General features: G+C 43.6%; 2 protein-coding genes across 9 annotated transcripts in view; one reads left to right on the top strand and one right to left on the bottom strand.

Annotated features, from left to right (window-relative positions):
• Positions 1 to 1,001: 1,001 nt before the first annotated feature.
• On the bottom strand, positions 1,002 to 10,346 carry TMED2 (transmembrane p24 trafficking protein 2). Of its 3 annotated transcripts, none has more exons than XM_075568350.1 (5): positions 10,222 to 10,346; positions 7,023 to 7,215; positions 4,958 to 4,978; positions 3,691 to 3,798; positions 1,002 to 3,260 (listed from the first exon to the last, which is right to left on the bottom strand). In XM_075568350.1, exons 1-5 carry the CDS (start codon positions 10,312 to 10,314, stop codon positions 3,136 to 3,138), a joined length of 540 nt encoding a protein of 179 aa, XP_075424465.1. In that variant the 5' UTR covers positions 10,315 to 10,346; the 3' UTR covers positions 1,002 to 3,135. The 3 variants fall into 3 exon arrangements, with proteins under 3 accessions (XP_075424465.1, XP_075424463.1, XP_075424464.1); XM_075568348.1 differs by lacking the exon at positions 10,222 to 10,346 and adding an exon at positions 8,375 to 8,757; XM_075568349.1 differs by lacking the exons at positions 4,958 to 4,978; positions 10,222 to 10,346 and adding an exon at positions 8,375 to 8,754.
• Positions 10,347 to 19,759: 9,413 nt separating this feature from the next.
• Positions 19,760 to 27,433, top strand: part of RILPL1 (Rab interacting lysosomal protein like 1) — a 27,335-nt gene continuing 19,661 nt past the window's right edge. For 2 of the 6 annotated variants that reach the window (XM_075568339.1, XM_075568342.1), the window contains exons 1-2: positions 19,760 to 20,282; positions 23,317 to 23,467. In XM_075568339.1, coding sequence (XP_075424454.1) covers positions 19,998 to 20,282; positions 23,317 to 23,467 — 436 coding nt within the window. In that variant the 5' untranslated portion in view covers positions 19,760 to 19,997. The remainder of the gene's footprint in view (positions 20,283 to 23,316; positions 23,468 to 27,433) is intronic. The other 4 variants (XM_075568340.1, XM_075568345.1, XM_075568343.1 and 1 more) reach the window with 3 other exon arrangements.

Genomic DNA, 27,433 nt, shown 5'->3' with positions numbered 1-27,433 from the left:
AATCTTCAAACTGATGTAATTACCTGGAGGTTCTGAGCTACAACCAATGGGAGAGAGGCAGTTAAGTGCTCCTTGGCGCTTAAACACAGACAGGAATGAGCACAATCAGTGCAGCTGGTTTTAGCAAGTACAGAACACAAAAAATAAATACAGCTAGAGCTCGTAAGGCCAACTCCAGTCCTCAAGGGCCACCAACAGGCCAGGTATTAGGGATATCCCTGCTTCAGCACAGGTAGCTCAATCAGTGGCTCAGTTTTCAACCCCAACATGTTCAGTTTTTGGGATATCCCTGCTTCTGCACAGGTGGCTCAATTAGTCCCTGCTTCAGCACAGGCGCCTCAGTGGCTTTCTTGCAGCGTGCCTCCTCACCACGTACACTTCCCATAAAGATTTCTTCCCCATACTGTCCTTCACGTCTGTTTTCACTGCTCTAGTTATTTTCCTGCCTATTTACAGCCTCCTTGCCCCCTGCGGGCAGCTGCTTCCTGCCAGAGCACTGTTCATTATTGCCCCCTCTCTTCCTCTGCCGGGGATCACGGCAACTGGGAAACGAATAACCAGGGAACCGGCAGAAAGCTGCTGACCACAGTGGGCATGCTTTATTACGCACTTGCGGTGTCCCGCACTTCCTCCATACTGGCGAAGAGAGGGGCACATTAAATGGCTTCAAAATACTGTCCAAAACCCTGCTTCTTAAACCTTGCTCACACATCACCCCAGCCAATACTTCCTGCCCTCTTCATTCTCAACACACAACTCTCCCCCCCCCCCCAACCCCCCCGCTCAAACAGTGAAGCTGTGTCCAGTCCCAGTAAAAGCTTTTATTTGTATGGCTCCAACATTCCACAGCGCAGTACAGTTTTGGTTCTTTTGCTGTGTAACTGAGCAAACACTGCAGTTACTCCAATGTTGTAGCCTTCAGGGTCTCATAATGCAGGCCTGGAAATTGTTTACCCTTTAATAATGCACATTATCACACCAACAAAAACAAACTAATACACTTTATTTAAAAGAATGTTGTGTTTATTTTTCACTGAACCCGGGTAATATTTAGACAAGCATCTTTTTAGATTTACATCTTAGTAGTCAATCGAAAAGTGATATTTTAACAAGAATTGGCACGCAACAGACTTCAAAGAAAGAAAGAATAGGTCAATCTTCTTAAAGCTGCTGCAATAAAGGTCTTGCCCAAAGTTGAAAATGTTATTTTTAACATGAAAACCTGTAAGAAAACTTAAATTAATTATACAAAACAGTTGTGTTACTTGTAAATATTTATTCTGTATTGAAACAAAAAAAAAAAATTACAAGCAACTAAAGTTACGTCAGCGACTACATAATCCTGATCTGCACCCACACCAGAAGCCAGTTTTTGATTTAATTTTGAACCCTTCATTAAACGGCAAAAATAAGGATGAAAAAAAAGTAGCTTCGTTCTGCACAGAAATTGAAACCCACATAAACTAAAAAGAAAGAGAACGTACGAAGCATAGCAAGCGCCAGAACAAAATATAACGGCGAAGCAGGGGTACCACTGGGAGATTAAAATGCATCTACTCATTGTAATGATCTTTCTGCCACCACACTGCACACAAGGTGGTATTAACATACAGCGCTGGAACCAAACAAATCCGGAAAATACAAATTTAAAAAAAAAATGCATTTCACTTTCTAAATCTCACACCGGTAGTGTGTGTACATGGAATTTAGCAAGCACAAATAAAGATGTAATCCTACCCACAAGCTGATGGAAAGAGACTGAATGGGACTAGTGGAAGTAGAACTAATCGCATGCTGGAAATGTAAATTAGTTTGCTGTATATGCGATTTTGTATTGGGATCAACTTTTATGATTAAAAATAAAAAACTTATGCGGGACAAATTAAAAGCTATGACCACTTGCAGACGCATCTAGTTACCTACAGGATCAATAAAGTAGAAGTCATGCTGAAAATGACCAATAAATACAGGTGACTTCGTTTATTTGTCAATGTCCTGTGTGTCACCCAAGTCCAGTGGCTGCTCTGCCCAGTGATAAGGTGACCAGCAGCAGCAGCCTCTCTTGTCTGGCGGCAGAGTACACATGCGCTGTTCGTGAATGATACGAACATCCACAACGTCACTGGGGGGCAGAGAGGTTACAAGGACTTGGCTGGGAGGATGCAACGTGGTTTTTGGTTTCGGATCCCACACGCAGGAGAGTCAGGCATGCTGATGTTTGCCTCACCCTTGCCTGCTAACCACTGCAGCACAGAAAAATGTGACACTACCGTAGTTGGCATAGTGGTTATGCAATAGAATTCCACACCTCTTGTATGCATTAAAAGAAAATGTTGTAATGTACAATGCATTGCAGGTCTATCATTCTAGAGATTAAAGGTAACCGCTCTGATTTGCAATGTGTTCAAAGCTATACTTCCTTTGCCAATTCTCTCAGTAGTCTAATCTATGATACCATCAAACTCTGTAGGAGCGAAGTCAATAGAAACGCCTCAAGTATGGAAAGAACGAATTGGTACGGGATACATGTATACTGTAGCTGCATTTCTGTTCCAGTCTGGTACCACAATACTTATTCTAGAGAATCGGTTAGATCAGGGGTGCGTGAGATTTTTCTGGGGGGCGCAGCATTGCAGAGGCCCTGCACTCTTCCTTAAGGCATTTAAATTAAATGCCGGGGATCGCGTCAGGCCTCTGCAACTCTAAACTTACCTTTACTCTACCGGTGTCAGGACTTGTGTCCATGGCAACATGGCATCAAATGACGCCGCATCACGTTAAAGGGGGGAGGTGGGACGCGAGCACCAGAGGAGGAAAGGCAGGGGGCGCAGCAGCAAAAGTTTGCGCTCCCCTGGGTCAGATGTCAATTTATTTCACGTTTTAGGGTTTCTCCTGCAGAGTAATATTTGTAACAAAGATGTTAAGTTCCACATGGGGCATTTCAGAAACAAACCTAAACTAAATTTTGGGGAAATAATCCTTGAAGGCCAAGTGAAGTTCTTATGACCAAGCTGTTGGAAGTGGAGAGGGGGGTGGGGGAGTTAGAAACAAAAAACAGTTATGAGTTTCGGATTATTAGCTAGGACAAAAAAAAAAAAAAAATTAACAAAAACCCAGCTTTTTTTTTTCTTTTCTTTAAACCACCCGTCGGACTTCGAAAAATCTCTTCAAATAATAGATCTGTCCCAAAGTCATGGCAACAAGAACAAGGGCTTCAAAAAAGGACCACAGAACCACTCTGCTGTTCGTGTTGTCGTTAACTGTAGAGAGAAAATGGTTTAATCAGTTAAGATAATTGGATCTTTAGATGTAGTAACAGCTACACCCACATTCCCTGTTTTATAATAACTACAGTACCCCTCTCCAAGGTATTTAGATACCTTCGTTTAAAGGCTATCAAACCTTTCCCGCCTACAGACCACATCTACGGTAATCATTTAGATGCAGGGGTGGGCAACTCCTGTCCTCAAGGGCCACCAACAGGTCAGATTTTCAGGATATCCCCGCTTCAGCACAAGTTGCTCAATCTTCGACTGCACCACCTGTGCTTAAGCAGGGATATCCTGAAAACCTGACCTGTTGGTGGCCCTTGAGGACAGGAGTTGCCCACTCCTGTGTTAAGCACCCCGTCTGCTGGAGACCAGCTCCCACCCTTACCAAGGTGAATAGATATTTAAGGAGGTGACTCACTGGCTCTGTGTATTCTCTCCCGCACCTCCATGTACTCCTGCTCATGTTTCACTGCGGTCATGGCCACCGCTAGCTCATTGATCATCTCTTCCAGCTTGTTCTGATGTGCTGTGGAACAAATAACACAGAAAGATTAACATAAATGACTGGAAATACCATTAAAAACGGACTGCTCATGCTTAAACAACAAAAACATTACACGCCCATTTCCACATGATTAAGACACTTGATATCATATGGTCACGCTAAAACATGAGGGTCTAATGTCCTCTGCAAACTCCTTTCAGTTGCGATGTTACAGAGCAGACCCTTGCACAAGCAAAATTAATGAATGTTATTATGGACTTACAAGCTTCAATTATAAACCAATACGATCAATGTTTAATAATTCAACCATGTAAAAAAAAAGTGCAATTAAATATTTTAAGATATGGTAACTGGAATACAATCAAACGTTAGTCAGAACAGCCAATGTTCTTTTTAGGTGCTTATGTTTAATATTTACAACCAGCAAATCTAAGGCTATGGTAACCAAGCACACACACACACCTCTTTCAGAGTAATAGTTTGCTGGCCCTTCTGGCAGGGAAAGTGTTAACAAAGCATTTAAAACAGAAGTACTTGCTATACCATTCATGTCAGCTTTTGTTTCTTTTTAAAGTAATTTCAATTTTAAAAGGTTACATCCAATATATACCTTAAAATCAACCCCAGTCCTATCATCACCTACAATGAGGGACTGGAAGGCTTTAATAATAATAAACTACCGTCTAAACTTCAAGTTCCCCCAAACTCTACAGCACGTTAAAGAAAAAATCACATGGATTTCAGAATGGAAGCAAAGCTCATAAACTGTATTATTTTTAATAAAGTATATGAAATTGGATCTTTAAAAGGTAAGATTGCATGCTTCAGAAAAATACACAACCGATGTTTACACTGCATACTTTTTTTAATGAAATGCATTTTACTAAGATGACAAAAGCAGTATCCAGTTAGAATTTGGTCTTGTAAAGCTTGTCTGAGCAAGATGTCATCAAACAGCATGCTAGCTCTTAACACCTCGATGCTTCAGAAACTGAAATGTTAAGGCATGTTAGGAAAGTAACCACCCCAAATGTTGCCCAATGTCTACGTCAACAGAAAATCGCTGCCATGCCGACACGAAGGGGGGTTAGATAAACGTGGAAGCACAAATTAGAAGTTAATTCACTCCGCAAAAACAGGAGGAGAATGCAAGGGAGCTTTCAAAGTGCAGAAGACATACCATCCCATGTATCTCCACCACCTGGGGAGAAGTACAAGAGATGAGAACAGGTAAAGGAGGGTGTGATGAATAAAGCTTAAGCTAGATGTAAAAGTAGTCAAACCAGAATGACCGACTGCTAAATGCCAAAAAGATGCGGCTCGTGTCAAATTTAAAACCACCTTTGGACAGAAGAGACAAGTAATTGTGCTTCTGCCTCTGTAATAATGATTTGTGTTCATGTAAGGAAATAGATGGGGTTTTGTAATGGAAAAGCATGAGACTGTTAGAGAGTTAAAGCTTGTAACCTATTTCTGGGCTGTTTGCACATTATATGTAATGAGAGGAGATTTAATATGCTTCAGCTTTCATGGCTGATTAACCCATTTCAGCGAGTATGGGGACATCAAGTGTAACTACCACAGAGGACGTTAAGGTTTATTAAACGACGGGGTTTGTGATTATTGATGAATACGCAACACAGCGTCAGCACACTGCTCTTATCACAAATGGCTCACAATGTCTAAATACAAGCTATGAAGGATACATCACAAAGAAAGACATACTTAAGGATTGTGACTGGTTAGCAAATCTAACATTTAAAACATTCCACTGAAATTGGAGATAAAAAGCTGGTTTACAAACTCGTCAACAATATCTACCAGGTTCCTATATATTTGCAAATTCAGTAGGCTTCTATAAATTCAGAACTCACATTTTATCTGAAATCAACGAGCATATAACCCAAACTCAAGTGGGTAATGAATGATGTGTTACGATCGTGTAGATCCTCTCTCTGTATCCTAGGGTTCTTGGGGATGTCTGGATGTCACTCAGAATGATGTAATGGCAGTCGTGTATAGATGAGAAAACGAAAAGCCAAACAGTGTTTACCATACAAAAGTAACAATTTGAATCTCTAAAAACCATATAGGTGTATGCTTACATCAATAAAACATGTACTGGGCACATAAGCAAAGCGAACTCTGCCTCCCAATTCTCACCCCCTCTACACGAATCTCCCGTCGCGTCACTTCCAGTTTGCCGGCGTTTCGTTTCCGGTATCGCGGCGCGGGTGAATTCACTGAATGAAGGGGATCCCAGGTGCAGACCAGTGCAGGTGAGTGGCGTCAGCAGGGCGCTTCTGACAACGCGTTTCGCTGTTCTCGCTTCGTCAGGAAGTGACGCGACGGGAGATTCGTGCAGAGGGGGTGAGAATTGGGAGGCAGAGTTCACTTTCTTATGTGCCCAGTACATGTTTTATTGATGTAAGCATACACCTATATGGTTTTTAGAGATTCAAATTGTTACTTTTATACGGTACCCACTATGTTTGGCTTTTCGTTTTCTCATCTATACACGACTGCCATTACATCATTTTGAGTGACATCCAGACATCCCCAAGGAGAGAGAGAGAGAGAGAGAGAGAGAGAGAGAGAGAGAGAGAGAGAGAGAGAGAGAGAGAGAGAGAGAGAGAGAGAGAGAGAGAGAGAGAGAGACTACACGATCCTAACACATCATTCACTACCCACTTGAGTTTGGGTTACATGCTCGTTGATTTCAGATGAAAAGTGAGTTCTGAATTTATAGAAGCCTACTGAAATTGGAGAGACATCTATAGAGACTGTGTTGCACTATTGTGTTTATTTTTCATTCCACATATTCACCACCGAATGAGTTGCGCTCCCCTTCAAACTTCCACACGTTCCAGCAAGAGGGATTCCTGTGGATCATTCTTCCAAGGGTTTTGAGCAGCATTTTTCATTTTACTTATTTCACTTATTTGCACAATATTGTATATATATTATTTATGCACTATTATTGTCTAAGTCACATTATACCCATCACTGTTATTATCTCCTTAGAGCGCTGTTAGAAGTTTTTTCTCCTATATAATTGCATCAATAATTTCTGTCAAATAAAATGTTACGTGGTTGATTTTCTGCTTGTAACATAATGGAGTTTAATTTATAAGTGAACAAACCAAATTTTAAACCAAGTAATCATTGGTGACAAAACCATTAACAGGTCACCCTTGTGACAGGGATTAGGAACCAATATTCCCAGCCACTAGAACCATTCCCACCTTCTGTTTCCATGTCTTGACCTTTGGGGGCTTCTCCTATATCGACAGTAAACATCACTATCTTGGGAGTCATGGTTGACATTCTGTTACTAAAACAAAATTTGTAAGTTCCATCCATGTGAGCAGCAAATGTGTATTTCCCACTAGACTCTCTGTCTCCTTTATAGATGCCTTTATTGTCTGGCCCCGTAATCTGAAATAGAAAGTTAGCATTAGTGATTATATATATATATATTATATATATATACGACTGTTCGTACTGTTTCCATACAAAAATCCCTGTTTAAGTCTATGGCGATTTGTTAGCCAAAAACGGCATGACAGCCACTTCGGCACACACAGAACTCCTTAAATTACAAGATCGTTACAATGACATTTAAAGGAGAGACTAGGTCTAGAAATCACATTCACTTTTTATTGTGAGACAAGACCACAACACTATTTTATTACTTTAAATGTAACTTTGTGAATCACTAAACTGCACTTATTCACATGCAAACATTATATTCAATTAAAAACGTGTGATGTGCTTCAAGAATAAAGTGGGCCCCGATGCCACATATATGGGAGTAACTGCTGTACCCACTGATGTTTAAGTAACCAGAGAGGGTATTTTATCATTTGCTTATTAGCTGCTGTGGCACAATATTTGTGTCAGTTGATGGGAAGTGCTACGCTTTGTGTTGGTGCGGAATTTCACCGATTTTGTTACAGAACTGACTGTAGTATTTGAATAGCCAAAATGTGTGTTTGAGTGACAGGTCTGCACCCCAGATGCCTTAACTTTGGTGGGACAAATATGGCCCCAATGTCCAACTTCTTGGTGGGGCAATAGGTCTATTTCTGGAAAGATGGGTGGCCCGAGGACAAGGTCCCTACTGTCTGCAATGAGTTGTTTTGGTGACAGGCCAGTGTGCAAGATGAATTTGCGAAGGTGCCGATGTAACAGATATTTACAGAGGGAGTTGCAGGGATGAAAGCTTTGTGCCCTAGATAACAAGGTAATGGGGTGACAGATCCCCTATAAATGCTTAATTCTGCAACAAGTGCTGAGTAACAGCTTGATGCACTGACAGACTTGTGTCCCCACTGTTTGGGGTGATGTCCCTGATGCGTGGGACGGGGTGACAGCACACGATGTAGGTGCTGTCCCTGATATCAGCATATGGTATTAGTGGGGTGACAGGGGGGGGGGGGGGGCGAAAGCTCTTTGGGACGATTAGGTCACAGAGGCCTGAGCATTATCAGGGTGGTGACATAGGGACCCGAGCGGCACTAGTACGAATTGGCACACCTGCCCCTATCAGACCCTTGTGGTGTGCCCCAGACAGGGCCCGGATCCCCGGCCTCACCTCCACGTCGATGTCCAGGAACCCCCCCTCCGCCACCTCGAAGATGAGGCCCATCTTAGTGCCGGACGTGACCTGCTCGTAGAAGCATTCCTCGGCGTGCGCGTCGATGCTGACGAAGTAACCGGAGGCCGTGGCGGAGAGGAAGGCGACCAGGGCCACCAGCTCGGACACAGTCAACATGGCGCCGAAAAGAAAGGACGCGAGAGAGCGAGGGGTGACCCGGGGAGGAGGGAGAGAGCGGGAGGGTGACCCGAGGGAGAGGAGCTGGAGCTGCTGCCGCGCGGCGCAATCTGGGCCTCGCTCCGGAAAGAGGCGGCGTCACCTCACCAGGCAGCGAGTGCCACGTAACGGCTCCCTTAACTACGGCGGCCTGCGAGGGGCACGGTCACATCCGGGGAGTTCACACTGAAGGGAGACTTTGCCGTTGACGTGCAAAGTCACGGGAAGACAGGAAGGCGCGGCGGCCATGTTGCTTCTGGGCAAACGTAGCCTATAATTAACCCCTTCCGCGCTGGGAAGGGGGGAGCAGCCTGATGTGACTGAATGTGTTTATAATGCATTACATTTTTTATTATTATGAACAAAACCCAGCACACACTGGTAACCAAAACACTGTTATTAAAGGTATTCCCTCCTGGAACTTGGACAACCTTCATCTCATTTTATTGATAAGGCGGGTTGTCAGTCATCAAATCTGCAAGGACATTGCCTGTTTTGCTCTGTTCTTTGCAAAGTAATGATGTTACTATGTTACTAGTTAAAAAATTAAAAAAAAACATAAATTTCACAGGATGCAAAAAGTACGCCTGTTATGTTAAGGGTGATCAAATCTTCGTTATAAAGCTAAATATGCTGATGAGCTGTTTAAAAAAATCAATTACATAGTTACATAGTAGATGAGGTTGAAAAAAGACGTACGTCCATCAAGTTCAACCTATAAATTAAAATAAAAAAATGCAACCTCTCTTATTTCCACAGACTATATGCGCTGTTGTTGGGCCGGAGTCTCTCCTCCGTCACTGCACCATAATTGGACCCCTTGAATAATACCAGACGACACGTGTGTATATATTGACCGGTGTTTTATGCCCCCTGGGCAACCTTAACCCGGTGGGGCTCACTCGTAATTAAAACAATATCCCATTACACACACACATACCTGTACCGTGTTAGCCGAGGTTAATAATTAAAAACAAACACTTGATACCGTTCTGTGGCTATCAAAATGCTTTTATTTGCTTTCGAGATACACTGATCTCTTCTTCGGGCGATGTAAGAAAAAGTTTTACATTAAAACTGGAATCTTATCTGTGGATGAAACCTATCCCTCCCCCCCTGTGCGTTTGACATTTAACACCTAAAGTCATAAACCGCATACTGCACAGGGGGGAGGGATAGGTTTCACCCACAGATAATATTCCAGCCTGTTTTAATGTAAAACTTTTCTTGCTTTATCCATTGTAACATCGCCGGAAGAAGAGATCACTGGATCTCGAAAGCTCGCACAAATAAAAGCATTTCGTTAGCCACGAGAGTATTTGTTTGTGAGAGATATATATGTTGCAACACACAAGGACGCTGCGCAAGTGTCCATTTTACTAGTCCCAGTGTCCAATGTAGAAGCCACTCAGGCCAATATTATTACCAGCGCTCTTATCTCACATATTGCCATGTAGGCGCGTTGCAGGCCTGATAAGGGTTAAACATTTGTGAGGTGCGTGGGTAACATGTAAAGGATACTCAAGTTGCAGGAAAAGCCCCCCCCCCCCCCCCCCCGGCTTTCTGTTATCCGGCCGCTCTTTAACAGCCCGGTAAGTATCTGGATCTTTCTTACTGTGGACTCTTACACTTCTCGTTGTGTGTAGGAAATGTTTCTGCTGCTGTCTCTCACTTTCTCTCCTTTTGGCTAACAGTCTCTTACAAACCTCCCCTTTCACCATCTGTGAATGTCAGACTGTCTCTTAAGCTGCTCCGTTACCTGGGCTGTCTCACTGTGTATCACTCACAGTGTCACCCCCTCTCTCTGTGTCTGGTCTCAGGCTGGCAGTTGGACACTCTCTGTGTCTCTCATACTGACAGTTTGTTTCAACATTCTATCTGTTTTTTTATCTTATCCAATCCCATATCTCCTGTCATGTGTTGCCAGGCAGATCAGGGACAGTGTCTTATCCCTTATACTTATAGCACTGTGTGATAGGTGCAGCAAATTCATTCTGTATTGTCCACAGTATACATATATTTGCATCAGGGGCTACAAATATACATTTAAAACCATAAATCCTATATGCTACAAATATACATCATTTTTTTATTTTTTTTACCCATTACGTGGTACGGTTCTATTAAATCACCTTAGTTGACAACGTTACCATGTCCTGGGTGAAAGTGTAAAACTGTCCAACGTGCATACGCAAACTATTAAGCGTTTTTCCCCCACAAATGTTATTTCCTGCCAAGCTTCGAAATGGCTAATAATGTCACGAAATCAGTAAGCTTTCAGGGAAATATCGGCAGGCAGTGAGAGCGAAGCAGGGTGAGTGTGCGCCCTACTTAGTGTCAGCATTAAGCGAATCTAGTGATTTTAGGGAATTTTACTTTCGTCTGAAACCCTTCAATGTACATCTGCGTCGCCCCAAAGGTAGACAGCCTTTGGCGCAGCCGAAGGGCAGCCAAACGGTGTGAGCCGTTTTGCTGATGTTTGGTGATGTTAGGTTTATAGAACAAAGTTCTGGTAAATAGTGCTCCAATGACTGAGGTAACTAGTCCAAATAAGACAAATAATACATATAATCTTGATTGAAGAACTTCCTCAAACAGGAATCTGCAAGTGTAGTGAGTGCTGGGGTACACAGGTAAGCGCTAAGCAATGAGAGGCACGTATAAAGTCCTGGTAGGAACTGTAGATGAGAGATGTAACAACTCCACTAAATCCCTTCCAAGTGGGACTACATCTCAAGCGCTGACATCCACCATGTGTATACTGTCACGGTTGTGCTCGCCACAAACCTGGGTCGGACCGCGAGGCTGAGGTGGGGTTGTAAAAGCACCGACCTTAAACCGCGCAGGCTGATCCGGATTGCGCAGTTCGTTGTCATACATCGCAGGATCAGGATAGGAGAAGACAGCGTCGTCGTTGTACAAGCCAGGGTCAGGACAGGAGACATCAGGATAAACATTGTTCAAGCAATAGTTCGGCAACATGTAGTCAGGAGAGCCCCGCTTCAGCTTAGGAGCGCGGGGTTGGCCTCTGCGCGAGCGACGACCATGGCCCATGGTGCTGGTCACCGGAGATGGTAAGCAGACCAGCGTAGCACACCGCCTAGCTGCACGGGTAAACCAGTGCACAGCACAAGAGTCCTGAGCGGGTTAGGGAATCCTCTGTTTCAGCGCAGGAACCAGGACACGGCCTCTCTAGATTAGGGAAAGAGTAGGCCCCAGGAACCAGGAAGCTGTAGATACACAGGGAAACCTCCGCTTCAGTGCAGGAATCCAGGAGGCTGAAGGACGCAGGGACGAAACCTTTGCTTCAGCACAGGAGAACTGGAAGCTGAAGGATGCAGGACGAAACCTCCGCTTCAGCACAGGAGAACAAGCGGGAGCTTGAAGGAAGCTGAAGGACGCAGGGCGGAACCTCCGTATCAGCATAGGAGAACAAGCGGGCTTGAAGGGAGCTGAAGGACGCAGGGCGGAACCTTCGTATCAGCATAGGAGAACAAGCGGGCTTGAAGGAAGCTGAAGGACGCAGGGCGGAACCTCCGTATCAGCATAGGAGAACAAGCGAGGGCTTGTGGCAGAACGATAGTGACATCCAGTAAGGACTATGCTCGGCAGGGAGCATTGTGGGAAGACAGTACTTAAAGGCCAGCGGGCCAATCCCCGGAGGGGGGTGTGAAGGTACTGCTCCAATGAGTGAATGCAAGTCTAGGTTGCAGTGATAGGCTGCACAGCTGCAGTAGATACCAGAGGGAGTGTGTATTGCTTTGGTGAGTGAATCCAGGCTTCCGCAAATATCAGGAGAGGTGCTCCAGGACCGCACAGGTCTGCAAGGTAAGGCAACCAGTAAACCGCGGAGCGGATTCCTTACATATACATCCCAGTAACCAAATTGAAAGGTAACTCACATGCAGTAGCCTGGTGTTCCTCCGTGGGCGTGCATCCCCTGGAATCTGTAGAATGGTGACCCCCGAACAGGGAAGGTGAAGCGGAGCACAGTCGTGCCAAGGAGCAATCATTCAGGATAACAGCCGGTCAGGTAAAAAAACTTCTTTATTGAGTAAGTGACAACGTGGTGCAGAGAAGGATAGCTCTTACGCGTTTCACGCCACGACTGGTGCTTCGTCAGAGAGTACAGAGTGTCGACTTGGTGCCCCTTCTTATGGCCCGTATCTGCCCACCGGAAATGACACGGTAAGGCATCATCCGTCCAGCGGAAGTGACGCAGCAAAGCATTCTAAGATGCTGATTGGCTTGAATCCGTACACCGGAAGTGATGTAACGGGGCAAGCCACGCTCGTAAATGTTTACTAACAATAAGGAGTGACCATTGGCTTATAAGGGTTCCATGTAAAAAGTTATTTCAGGCAAAAGGTGACAAAGTGTGCTCATTTTGATTTCTAGAATCCCTTGCTGTAGTGGAAGCACTGTATGCTGGGTGATAATGGTGAAAGGCGGGGGTGCAGACCTGTAAGTCATTTGAATGTGCTCACAAGTGATCTTTTTATTTGCTTAATATATATAATTAGACAGAGTATCTAGGTTCTGGCAACTATTAGACAGAGTATCTAGGTTCTGTATGGTCTAAATCATTATATATCAAGTTACAGCTCTACACAAAAAGAGATGGGTTGCAACATTCAAAATAAATGTAAAAATATTTTTTAACATCAGCGTCTCAAAGACTATAATGGAGCCGCACAGCTAAAAATCAGGACTTTAACACACTCGCTGCTAGTCTAGCTGCGAAGAGATTCAAATACAATTTTGTAGTCCACAAGCCCTTACCCTCACTGATTTGTGTCTTTAGTGGTTGATAAAGACAAGGCGAGCTGCGCACAGACGAGGCGAGCTGCGCACAGACAAGGCGAGCTGCGCACAGACGAGGCGAGCTGCGCACAGACGAGGCGAGCTGCGCACAGACGAGGCGGGCCGCGCACACAGACGAGGCGAGCTGCGCACAAACGAGGCGAGCTGCGCACAGACGAGGCGGGCCGCGCACACAGACGAGGCGAGCTGCGCACAGACGAGGCGAGCTGCGCACAGACGAGGCGGGCCGCGCACACAGACGAGGCGAGCTGCGCACAGACGAGGCGAGCTGCGCACAGACGAGGCGGGCCGCGCACACAGACGAGGCGAGCTGCGCACAGACGAGGCGAGCTGCTTTTACTTACACACAAAGAGTTACATTTCTAAACACATTCTTATCTGGGATCGGTGTGTGGGAGCACAGCAGGTTGCAGGAGCTGCGTGCTTTGTCCAGTGATACCCATGGACATGGATATATATATATATATATACACACACACATACACACACATACACACACATACACACATACACACATACACACATACACACACACACACACACATACACATACCCTCTAGATTTTAAGCTCATGAGCTGGGCCCTCATTACCTTCTGTATCAGTTTGCGCTTGTCTGTCCTTACTTGTATGTTATTCAGTTTATGTAATTGATGTCACTCTGTACCGCCATTGTACCGCACTGCGGAATACGCTGGCGCTCTACAAATAAACGATAATAATAATATTTATGTGTTGACTTTTCCGGCTTCCAAGCTCTTTAACTTTCCCATTTGAAGCTGCAGTTTGTGATATCGAGTGGAAATTGTGACTAATGAGTGGGGTGCCCAGATCGTTTTGTCTGATTAGCTGTAACCAGAGCCGTTAAGGTACAAACGCCAAAAGCCGCAACCCGCCTGCCCGCCATTTATTGTTTATTTTGCTTTTTGTTTAAAAACTTCATTTAAGAAATCTCTTCTTGCCCTTTCAAACGTTTGTTTTTATTTTGAAATCTGATGCTCCTTTCAGGATATATAAGCATTTGATATATTATATGTCCGGGAGATTGAAATGGCGCTCCACGACCCAGCGTCGTCTCAGTGCAGATGCGAGAGAATAAGAAAAAATCATTTTTATTTTTTTTAAACGGTTTATTTTTCAGATTTGAAGGGTGCAGAAAGAAGAAGTGGGGGTGTGGTGTGACTCTAGAAGGGGGATTGTACATCCGCACGTTCAAATATAATTATATTTATCCAGTAAACTTCAGACCATCCCTGATACACACATCAAACTAATAGTTAACACACACAAAAACAAAACAAAAAGAAGAAGGGGTGGGGGGGTGTGGGGGTCCTATGCGGGTTACAACCTGTCACCACCAGCTATTTTGTCGATGAAAGATCTAATCCTGCGTCACATATTTTCCCTGCAAGCAAAAGCGTTCTAAAGGGGTTAAACTCTTGGTCTGCCCCGTGCACAAAACCGGATTAAGGGGCGGGCTGGGCAGGCACTTGTGTGGGGCACCCTGTGCTCCAACCCCAGCATCATCTTTAAATGTCCTGCACAGCCTAGTCAATGTCATAAGGACATTTAAAGATGGCGCCGGAGTGGAGGGCGCATACGCGCGGTACTTGGAGCAGCGGCAGTAGCAAAGGACATTGACGAGTGTGCCCGGCCATGCAGGACATTGACGGAGCGGCGGCATGGGACAGGGCCCGTAGAGCCTGTAGAACGTGACGTCCCATGACACCGCAGCATCATTTGACGCGGATGCAAGGTAGGGGGGGACGCGAAAACCGGGGCAAGCAAGACAGGGGGGCACAGCAGCAAAAGTTTGCACTCCCCTGACATACAGCATACAATGCTAGCAATGCTCGATTTCTAAGAGTTGTATCCACGCCTTCCATTCACATCCTGGGGGGTCTTGCCCCCCAACCACGTCATCGCTACACCAATCCCTCACGTGGCTGAGATCCGGAAGACTGGTGGCTCTGAGTGGCGCTGGAGTTAAGGCGTTTCCATGCGATAGTGCCCTGATCGGCACTATCGCAGTTGAATGGATAAGGTTTTTTGTTTCCCCATGTGAGGGCGAGTGAATGCACATTTAAGATTTTTTCGGTTCCTTTTTGTTAGGGGATTGAGAAAATAATCACTAGTAGTCGCCTTTTTAACAAGAAAGTCCAATTCCTAACCAAGCACAAAGATAACTCACAGATACAAGCATTAGAATATATATTTCTCTACACGGGAAGAGAACGATGAAGGTGAAGGTGAACACATACTCTGAAGGTCACATAGCGCCACCGGCATGTCATTCCACACTGGCCTATCAATCAATTGAACCTTGGAGAACGGCCAAGCAGCCTCACTATTGTTCGATCCGGCAGGGTACGCTGAATTGATATGACAGCCAGGCACGCTTGCCGCTGTCACACACTCGCGTTGCAAGCCATTTTCTAAAGCTGACACTGGACAAACTTGTGCCAGCAAAAAATATATGTCTACACATGACTAATGTTGGCACTGTATGGCAGAATGTATTAAACATGGAATGCTTTTCTTTTTTATAATATATGAGAATATCAAACCCACAACACACTCTCTAAAAGGGATCATAACTTCATGTTAGATTTTCTGACATTAAGGGTTTAAGAAAAAAAGGACAAAGGACTAAGAAAAAAAATGGGGTTAAAGCTGCCGTCCAAGCTGTCGTTTCCCTCACCCCCGCACCCGCCCCCCCCCCCCCCCATTAAAATATGTGCATCAATACAATCTCCACAATAAGTAATTAGCTAAGTTGCCGATCGATCCGTTCTCCTGTGATCAATCAGCGAAGATTCGGCTCGGGGGGTTCACTAAATGGCCGTCAGTGCAGCAGAAGAGGACCAGAGATGCAAAGTTCTGTGGGGAAGATCATGTGACCAGGCAGTCACTAGATGCAATTGGTGCAGTGCTAGAGAGAGGGCAGGGCTCAAAAAGGAGTGTGCCACAGCCAGTTTCAGAAGAGGAAGGGGATGGGACTTTCTGAATGGTTGCTATAGAAACAAAAAATGCTTGTTACATTAAATACATTAAAAAAATCATTCACAGTAGTTTTTTTGTTTTTAAATGCTACAAGTATTTTCTCATAGTACAGAACTGATTTTTTTTTTTTTAAAACACACGTAGGATATTGCTTTGTCTGCAGCTTTAAGCTCTTTCCTTTCATTAAAATGGAATCCATGTTGTCTAAGAATGTTGCTGCCTATCTGTATTGTATTTGAGCATCAGTAATCCTAACTGAATAATGGTGCATAAAGTCTATTGTAACTGTCCTACCTATAAACTCATGTTTGCGCATACATATACTGTGAAGCACTGTACAGCCCCCGCCCAGACAAAAACACAATAAAATTAAAGTGTTCAAAAATAGAACAATTCCTGTGTTCTGCGTGTTCATGCAGGTTGGATTGTTGTGGGCAGTGTGGGGATACCCTCCAACCGAACCTATTTAGCAGGTACTGTACCTGTTTCTTATATCCTGCACCTATTGAACCTATTGCTGCCAGTGGCTGGGAGAGTGATGATTTATCTGCTAATGATCAGCTGGTTCGAGGGGTATTTAACCCTTTGGGTGCTGTAACAGGGGAGTAATCCCTGTTCAAGTAATGTGCCTTTAATCTAGCAGTGTGGTGGTTAACTGCTGGTAGTCAATTAATAAACACCACCTGCCTGATTTAGATTGCTTACAAAAGCATGTCTGTTGAGACAGGAAGTGACTCCTTAGCTCACTTGTGAGCTGACCTTTGGAGACAGAGCAGGGGTTCTTGAGTCTCCCAGGAGAGACTGACCAAGAGAACACAGATCTCTGGAGCTGACCATGTCTTGAGCTCTGCCAGAAGACACAGCATAGCTGATTTCAAGACACAGGGAAAACTACTAAACCTGAAGCTGACACACCCTGAGAGAAGGGAGCTGAACCAGGAACTGAGAAGATTTTCCCTCCAAGAAACAGATAAGACTTTCATTCTTAAGAGACTTCTTATATCTGCTTATTTCATGCTATGTGTTTGGGGCTGGGAGAAATGCTTGACTAAGGGAGATGTGAATTATTGCATAGTGTTTCACTAGAAATACTCCCAAGGGAATAGAAGCTTTGTTCCCCCCCCCCCCCCCCTGTGTTTGGATGGATTTCCTGATGAAAAGGAAAAGGCACAATAAAGCCTTATTATAATTTCATCTTATAAAAGTCTCCAATTGTGTACCTCTGTGAACATCCATCTACAGGTGCCCATGGATATAGTCACTATGTTGCGGGGTTCTGGCTCTCCACGGCTCCATAACTTAGGAGCTACATCGTAATCTAATTGCCCATTTTTTGTAGGGGAAATCGCGTTCTGCGGATCCTACAGGAAGAGGAAGGGGAGAGGAGGACATCTCCTCATCTGTTCTGTCATTATGTGACAGAGCGGTCACTTGGTCACTTTGGGGAAGCAGTCACTTGGCCCTCTGGTGCCGCAGCCCCTCGGGCACACAAAGGTTTGATATCACTTCTATTGTACGTATGTGCGTATGTGTATATACGTACATACAAATGAATCCATAAATACACATAATATTGATAATATGATCTTTGCACATAGTAAATTGTATGTGTTATTGTGCCACTTTCGGTGGGGTCACTAGTCTGGAAGCTCCTCTATCCCACATTGGCATAGCAAATAAAGTGTACCTATTTTTATGTGCCAAGTGTTGTAGGCTGTGATACAATATAACAGACCCACATGAGAATTACCTCACTGGTCTCTTCTTCAGCTGTAATACACTGCACAGTGACCTGAAGAAGAGCACGATGAGACAGCTGTATACGCTGTGATTTCACCAATGAAGGAAGTGCTCCATTTAAAGGTATCAATCTGTCACAAGTCTACACTTCTCCGTTATCAAAACAGCTACTAGAACTTTGAATCCGAGCAGAGGTCACCCGCGCTATGGCCACTGGACAGGTACCAGCGGTCACCTCCCAGTGGGCTTTCAGCGAGGTGATCTGCTCGGTATCCCCGCGTGTTTTCTCCGGAGCTGCACCTCCTCTTTTAGTGCCCTTTTATTTTTATTCACAGGCGCACTTAATACGCGATTTCTGTTCATGTTTCGTTTATTGACGGATTTTTCTGGTCGGTCCCCAATAGAGACCAATCAGATGTTCGTTGTTGATAGAATCATTTCAACTCCAGTCCTCAAGGCCCCCCCCAACAGGTCAGGATTTTAAGATATCCCTGCTTCAGCACAGGCGGGTCAGTCTTTGACTGAGCCACTGATTGAGCCACCTGTGCTGAAGCACAGATATCCTTCAAACCTGACCTGTTGGGGGCCCTTGAGGACTGGAATTAGCCGCTGCTGTTCCAGATCTTTTTAACTGTTCCAGCAGTTGGCCAGCTCAGTAAGTTATAATAAGGTAGAAGCAGAGGGCTGCTGGCTGCATGGATACTCTGCAGGGCAGTGATCCCCTGTGCTTGTGCAAATCTATGTACAGCGCTGGATATGTTAACAGCCACATGAGATAACATACAGGTTAAGCAAATGCACATGTCAATTAACACAGTGTGAGCTATATTGCACTTAGAGTGTAAGCTCCTTAGGGGAGCGATTATTTTCTAAGATAATCATTGTATTGTCATTATGATAATGCTGTAAAGTACATATACATACAAACAATATGTCTCATTATAGAACGTATTGTCATTAATAATGACAATTATTATTATTAAAGTAATACTGTTCATTAATTACATACGTTTTATTATTATGATGATTATAACTATATGTAATCATGAGTTATATAGATTTTATTCATATTATTATTATTATTATTATTATTACAATGATACTATTCATTCATTTTAAAAATGATATTATAATGATTACAAAGAGTATTCATGAATTATATAAATTATTCTATTACAGTATTACATAGTTACATAGTAGATGAGGTTGAAAAAAGACTTCCGTCCATCAAGCTCAACCTATAATTCAAAACGTGGTATTCATAAATGATTGAAATTATGTTTTTATTGTTAAAATCATAGTATTTATGAACTATATAATAATAATAATAATAATAATTAAAATCATAGTATTTATGAATTTTAATAAATAATTATCATTATATTTTAAATCCTGGTATTCATTAAATGCATACAGTATATTATTATTTATGTTATTATTATTATCTTTCATGAATGATTACACAGTATATTATTGTTATTGTTATTATTATTATTATTATTATTATTATTATAATATTCACCTCTGTATAAAGAGAGACTGGTCAGTATTGGGTTAACCTTGCTGCCATGCTGGACATGCGCAGTAGCGCCCTCTGGTGTCATGTAACCAGATCTCTTGTTGGTTGCACTGGGAGGCGTTGGGAAGCTTCCCTGCCCTGATTTTAAAGGCCAGCAGCAGCAGCCTCAGCCTTGGAGACCATGAAGCCCTTGCATTTTATATGAGACCCTCACCCCCATAATCTGAGGTCTTCGCAGCAGGAGATCGCCCTGGCCCCGGCTCTCCTGCCTGGGGAGGCTGTGTTCTATCTGGAAGGAGGTGGGGAGGAGGAGAGCAGACATGGATGGGACCTCAGCCCTGGAGAAGAATGTGGCCGAGCTGACTGTCATGGATGTGTATGACATCGCCTCTGTGGTGGGCCAAGAGTTTGAGCGGGTCATTGACCACTACGGCTGTGAGGCCATAGCCAGGGTGATGCCCAAAGTGGTCCGGGTGCTGGAGGTCCTGGAGGTCCTGGTGAGCAGGAACCACATCAACCCAGAGATGGAAGAGCTGAGGCTGGAGCTGGACAGGCTGAGGCTGGAGCGGATGGACAGGATAGACAAGGAGAAGAAACACCAGAAGGTGAGGAGGGAGAGAGAGGGGGAGAGGGGGGAGGGAGAGAGAGAGGGGGGAGAGAGGGAGGGAGAGAAGGGAGAGGGAGGGAGAGGAAGGGAGAGAGAGATAGAGTGGGGGGGGGGGGGACAGAGAGGGAGAGACAAGAAGAGGGAGAGGGAGAGATCATCTCTCTTTATCCAGGAGGATAGGGGCTTCCCAACTGTTCTGCCCCCTGATCCAGTGAAATGGATAAGGGGCAGAGAGGGTGATGAGAGGGACATGGGAGGACCGGCCACACTTGCCATATCCAATCTGGGAGGTCTCAGTTTTGGTTCACTTACACAGTGTTCCTGATAGAAGAGGTCTGGTGAACCATCACTGAGTCTCACTTTATGAAGCACTTTTCTACTTAAATATAATTTTATTTGTATCCAGGAACCACAAATCTCACTTATTTTGGCCCAGACTGACCTGTTAGACTTTAATTGAATCTCACTCTTTGAAGTCAGCACTTCTGAATGCAGTCACCACACAGTACCTCGATTCTGTGCTGATAACATACATTCTGTGTTTGCTGTGTCCTTCAGGGAGAGGGAACACTGACATTGTACCATTCTGAGCCCAATTCTAAGCAAATACAGAGTTTGTTTAACTCTCCTCAATATAAACATGGCACAGCTTAAAACTTTACTGGTTATAAATACACCCTCCCTAACCTTGTACATCTTTTTCTTAGAGAATGAAAAAGAAAATAATACCACTCACCCAGTGCTTAAATCCCTTCCATATTTAGAATAAAGTGTACAATAGGATATTACTAGGGGTTAGCAAAATACACAGATTCCCAACAAGCTCTGAGAAACCCCAACCATTACCACATAATATATATATATATATATATATATATATATATATATATATATATATATATATATATATATATATATATATATATATATATATATATATATATATATATATATATAGAAACCCTGTCTTCCCATAAGAAAAGGCACAAAAGCAGCACAATATTGATTTCTATGGAGCATGCACCTTGACTTTACATTTGTTGCTTGGAGTGCTGGCTGCTGCTTTTTGTTATATATATATATATATATATATATATATATATATATATATATATATATATATATATATATATATATATGCATATAAGTGTCAAACGGAGTGCTAGTGGGAATTTTAACCCAGGTGAGTGTTAGGACTTGCTTTCGGTCATGCCTTGTAAGTGGCAGCAGGCTTAAAACGCTTTGGCCAAAGGGTTAAACTAAATGACCCTTTTTACAAGAGATATGTAGGTATTGCACTCTGTATTTTTGTCACAATGGAAGTAGCTTTGGGCATTTTTGTTTCTTGTTGTTTTTTATTTTTTGTTGTATTACTAGGAGTTAGAAGGCAGCAGATGAAAGGCACCAGGGTTAGTCAAAACCTTCACCTAAGTCTTGTGAGTGCGCCAAACTTGGGACCTTTATTTGGCGAAGCATTAGAAATGATAGTTTGACAAAAGTCACCAGGGGAAGCTGCCCCTGTAGAAACCCATATAATTCGCTAAACGTGGCGATTTTCACCCCACGTTTGCAGCCCTTCGCTACACTAAGCAAAGATCGCAAACGCTGAGAATGTTCATAATAAGTAAAAAAAAAAATGGGAACACAAAAAATAATAATCAGATTTACACTTTTTTTGGTTGTGAACTTCAATATTTCGTGGCATTTGTAAAATAAAAATAAACTTTTGCCAGACTTTTCACCACATGTCTTGGCTGGAGGAGAATCTCTCCCCCTCTTCCTCCATTGGAATCATTCTGTGCTGCCAGACTTCTGCCATTGCCAAGGTTACAGATATGTGCAGGAACTTCTGCAAAGTGGGACCAACTTGTCCCATATCAGGTGAGCCCACCCAAAAAAAAAGGGCTAATCTGGCAACATTGTTATATTTTTGTTTCTCAATCAGAGGAGCTTCATGGACTTGCAATGTTTAGAGATACTCGTTACCACTGTATGAGGTCATACATTCCTTTTCTGCTATGGCAAATATTTCTGAAGCCCATTTTGTTCTTGTAAAATGATACTTTTTGGGAATCGCCCTGCTACATTATATCCCATAAAACATATTTTATCACTACACAGTACATTTTGTTTCTATTTTCCCCTCCTACAATATGTACACAACACATAGCTGTAGCTACGTCCGGCCGTCCTGTTTCATTGTATTCTTGCCATACATTGTAAGTAAGGTATTGTTTGTAAAATATCCCCAAGTGTAAGGCTCACTCATTTAAACAGATATGTGTGTTTCTTTATCTCATCCTTTGAATGTAAGATTTAACATATTCGTTGGCACTAAACACCACATATGTTTCTATAATTATATAATGCAGGGTTTCTCAACCCCAGCCCTCCAGACCCCCCAACAGGTCAGGTTTTGAGGATATCTCTGCTTCAGCACAGGTGGCTCTTGACTGAGTCTCTGATTGGGCCACCTATGCTGAGCAGGAACTAATTGAGCCCCCTATGATGAAACAGGGACTGATTGAGCCACCTGTGCTGAAGCAGGGATATCCCGAAAACCTGACCTGTTGGGGGGTCTTGAGGACTGAAGTTTAGAGCCCCTGATATCATGTATTAATGATAGACCCTATAGAAGCCCGTGGAACCTTGGGATTTCATGAGAGGCCCATACCGTTTCTGCTCCCTTTTTTTCACATGAATAATTTAAAAAAGGTTATTTTGTAATGTTATAAATGATCCATAACATAGAAAACTATTCGTTTATTTAAAACAAGTAAGCCTTAAGGTAGAAGCTTTAAGTACACAGTGTAAGTGGGCTGAGCTTCCATAGAGTCACAGTGCGTTCCCAAAGGGCCCTGCAGCCCATAGAGTGTAGGTCTACACGAGGGACACAACCTGTTTCTCACACAAATCAGTCACCGTTTGATGTGTGTGGGAGCGAAGATCTGAGATGCTGCAGAGCGTTCTATAAAGAAGAAGGTACGGTGCCGGGACGTGTGTGTGCTTGTGCTGACATGTTGATGTTGCAGGAACTGGAACTGGTGGAAGATGTGTGGAGAGGGGAAGCCCAAGACTTGTTGAGTCAAATCTCCCAGCTTCAGGAAGAGAACAAGCAGCTTTTATCCAACCTGTCTCTCAAGGATGTCAATTTCACAGAGGAGGAATTCCAGAAGCACGAAGGTATCTGCAGAACGTAACGACAATTACATCCGTACATTATAGTTTTCCGATTGCACTTCTAGTGAGTGCGGTGCTGTACACAGACAGATAATAGTGGGGTGTATTCATTGTGAGGCTGAAGGACCTCAGTGCTGTGATGCAGCTACCACCCAACGAGTCTCTGCTCAAAGAGCTTGCAATCTATTTTTGGAATAACAGGCGATGAAAGTTGAGGTGACATGTGCACGGTCACACACACTAGGCACATATTGGCTAAGCAGTGTTATTCCATACAGGGATGTCAAAATCTTAGGCGCCTAAAATTGCCCCCCCCCCCCCCCGGCACCTATGTTGTGGCAAATCGCTGGGTGACTGGCATTCTATCTTTGGAATGCAGCTTTGTAAAGATTTGTTTTTCCCCATGTGGCGTTTAGATAGGAAAATCACAGGTCTGAGCCTGAAGAACAGACAGTCATACATGATATATATATATATAGATGTGTGTGTGTGTGTGTGTGTGTGTGTGTATGTATATATATATATATTTTATATATATATATATTTTATATATATATATATATGTATATATATATATATATATATATATATATATATATATATATATATATATATATACCTACCCAAAGTCTCAAATTGCAAAGCCAGTACAACCAACCTCACACTGATGAGACCCAAAAGGTCGAAACAGTCTGTCTGTGAGTGGGTACACTGGTTTTGCATCTCATCCCAGGCTATGTTTAAAAGCTGTAGAGAAGAATCCTAGGATTGGAGCGGATTGGAGCGGAGCACAGCGAGAAGAGAAGGGACCAGCAAGGTGTGGGTTAAAAATATTATTTATTGAAGAACATGGTATCGGGAACAAATACTCTGACGCGTTTCGGGCAAAAAAGTGCCCTTTATCAAAGAGATAAAGTGCCTCTTTGATAAAGGGCACTTTTTTGCCCGAAACGCGTCAGAGTATTTGTTTCCGATACCATGTTCTTCAATAAATAATATTTTTAACCCACACCTTGCTGGTCCCTTCTCTTCTCGCTGTGCTCCGCTCCAATCCTAGGATTCCTCTCTACAAAGACAAGATCAGCGTGATGCACGCACCCCAGGAAGCAGCTATTTCGTGAGTATTGTCTCTCCCCTATTATCCATGGGGAGTTGTTGACCAGCAACAGTGTAACAGTGAGAGAACCCTGTTCTGTGGAGTACTGCAAGAAACTGGTATGTTAACCCTTTAATTGTCTCCACTCTATGGACAGTCATGTGTTATTGAAGAGTCACTGTTTCTTACACACTGGGTCCAATACTCCCTTTAGGCTAATGTGCTTCTGTTTACACCATGATATGTGGACTTTGATACTTTGATATATGGATCTTCATTGTGTCTGATTCGGACTGAGACTGCTATTTGGACGTGTGTCTACAACTACCCATATGTTTAAAAGCTGTGTTTAAAACAGCGAGCATTGACTTAAGGGTTTCGTGTAATAATGGACTTGAGACAACAGGTGGCACTGTGTGCTCATTTGCATGTAATTTCCCAGAATCCCTTGCTGTGGTGGAAGCACTGTATGCTAGGTGATGATGGTGAAAAAGCAGGGTTGCAGACCTGTCTAAGGCACGTGAATGTGCTCACAAGTGATATCTTTATATGCTATATGGTATACGGTGGAGGGTTTTTAGTCACCTTTTCACCCACCATAATGAGAGAGAGAGAGAGAGAGAGAGAGAGAGAGAGAGAGAGAGAGAGAGAGAATAAAAACGTGATAAAGTGTCCAATCAAATAAGTAAAACAAAAATATGTAGTGATCAAGGGGGAGGCCTGTACTGAAGAGAGGCGCTGCTCTGAGGATAAACCTAATCCATACATGAACAAAAAGAGAAAAGGGCGCAAACCTCTGATAGTAAATGTCAATATGGGCAAGTTTAATAAAAACAGGGAAAGCAAAGTCGCTGTAACATTGAAATGACAAATATGACACAGGAGGCAATGAACATATAATAAAATACAATGCATACAAATGCATATAAAGAAACCCTGAAATGTCCCATCAATTGCTGAAAAACACCCAATGAAGGAGGATACGTGATATCCAAGTGAGGAATCCCTGCAAATAAATGGCTGGAAGCACAGCAGCAGGCTGGTGGAGGTTAATGGATAATATGTAGCACAATGCTGGCTGAATCCTGGCTGAGAGTATTGATAGAAAGTGTCAGTATGTAGCCAGTCCCATGGCAGGGAAAGAAAGCGCTTGCAGGGAGAAATGGGTATAGGGACAATCTCACCAATCTCACAGCAGAGGTAGATGATCCTGGAAGGTGCACAGATTAACCCGTCAGCTAAGCCCCTCAGATGCACAGCAGGGAGGCCAGAATGAGCTGATCGGGACAAGCACAGTGTGTTCACCAACCGGAAGGTACAGGAGCCCAACGATGTTAGTAGGGGCTACTAGCCCATACGCGTATAACCAGGCCTCACGGTTATTCTCCCCGCAATACATCTCTTAATTTTGCCGCCAGCTGCAAGGGCCTGAAATACTCTCTGATGCCTGAAATGTCGCCCCCTGCAGGGGGCGAATGGGACAGAGTTGGCCAGAGTTTGCGTTAATACTTGATGTCCGAGCACGATCCCATTCAGGGGCCCAGAAAAAAGTACTGGTACACTGGATCCCCTAATACAGGGGTTCTCAACTACAGTCCTCCACCCCCCCCCAACAGGTCAGGTGTTAAGGCTATTCCTGCTTCAGCACAGGTGGCTCAATCAGTGGCTCAGTCAAAGTGCTTAGTTCAGCACAAGTGGCTCAATCAGTGGCTCAGTCGAAGAGCCTACTTCAGCACAGGTGGCTCAGTCTTTGACTGAGCCACTGATTGAGCCACCTGTGCTGAAGCAGGGATATCCTGAAAACCTGACCTGTTTGGGGGGCGGTCTTGAGGACGGGAGTTGCACCCCCCTGCCCTAATACCATCACATTTCAACCTGTGCTCCTTGTACACGCATACACCATTCTAATCGGTGTCACACATTTAAATATAGCTCGGCTTGTTCAAGCCATTCCGGGGTCCAGGCAGACATGCCTTTCCGCGTCACTTTTATTAAACTAGAATAGAACAGCTCGGGTCGGAAATAGTGAAGCATATTCTGCTGAGCGAGAACGCCGGGCGCTGCATTGAGTCATTATTGCCTGGCTGGACATCTTCCTCTTCCTACAAGCCCCCTACTCCCTCTCCCTCCTCTGTTACTACATTGAAGAAATGGCCCACACTGCTACCCCCCCTTCTTTGCTTACTATGTTAAATATATTGGGACTTAAGTGTGCAATACATTATTTTAAACAGGGTTTGATTCAACTTGTATTATAATGTGTGCTGTGCCTCCATACTTCTGGTGCAGGGGGGGGGGCTCAGACTGTATTTAGTCAGGTGGTTAAACTGTCTCAACGTGAGAGATGTTTTTTTTAACACTAATGCATCACCATATATAACACATACAAAACTCTCCCCAAGCAGCATGATGTGAGAACACACAGTGTGAACACAGAACAGATAAAAGAAGAAAGCAAGTTATAAAATATATATATAAGGCGTGTGAGATTACAACGAGGGGATTGAACTATTTTGTTTTATAGAAGTTGCCTGGAGAGACCAATTAAAAATGTTGGTGTGCGCTTAATTACAATATAACAAACTTATGACAGCTCTTTTTACTGTAGTTTTAGATGTTTGGGCTGTGTCCTGTAGGATCACCATAGAAATGAGGATGTTTAGTTAATAAATGAAAACGTTGTCATGCTTTTATAACTACTTCCGAATCCCTTTGCTGCTATATCCCATTGTGTGTATCGTATATAACCATCACAAGCTTTGCTGCTATATCCCATTGTGTGTGTCGTATATAACCATCACAAGCTTTGCTGCTATATCCCATTGTGTGTGTCGTATATAACCATCACAAGCTTTGCTGCTATATCCCATTGT

This window comes from Ascaphus truei, chromosome 13 (genome assembly GCF_040206685.1).
Source record: "Ascaphus truei isolate aAscTru1 chromosome 13, aAscTru1.hap1, whole genome shotgun sequence".
In the NCBI taxonomy this organism is placed as follows: Eukaryota; Metazoa; Chordata; class Amphibia; order Anura; family Ascaphidae; genus Ascaphus; species Ascaphus truei.
The sequence above is the reverse complement of the archived record's forward strand: the minus strand, read 5'-3'. Positions and strand labels throughout refer to the sequence as shown.

Coding starts and splice junctions, on each gene's coding strand:
- TMED2 (XM_075568348.1), bottom strand. CDS start 8,554: ATGTTGACTGTGTCCGAGCTGGTGGCCCTGGTCGCCTTCCTCTCCGCC. Junction 7,216..8,374: donor TCCTGGACATCGACGTGGAG/GTGAGGCCGGGG, acceptor TTTCTATTTCAG/ATTACGGGGCCAGACAATAA. Junction 4,979..7,022: donor TCAAGACATGGAAACAGAAG/GTGGGAATGGTT, acceptor ACTTCTCCCCAG/GTGGTGGAGATACATGGGAT.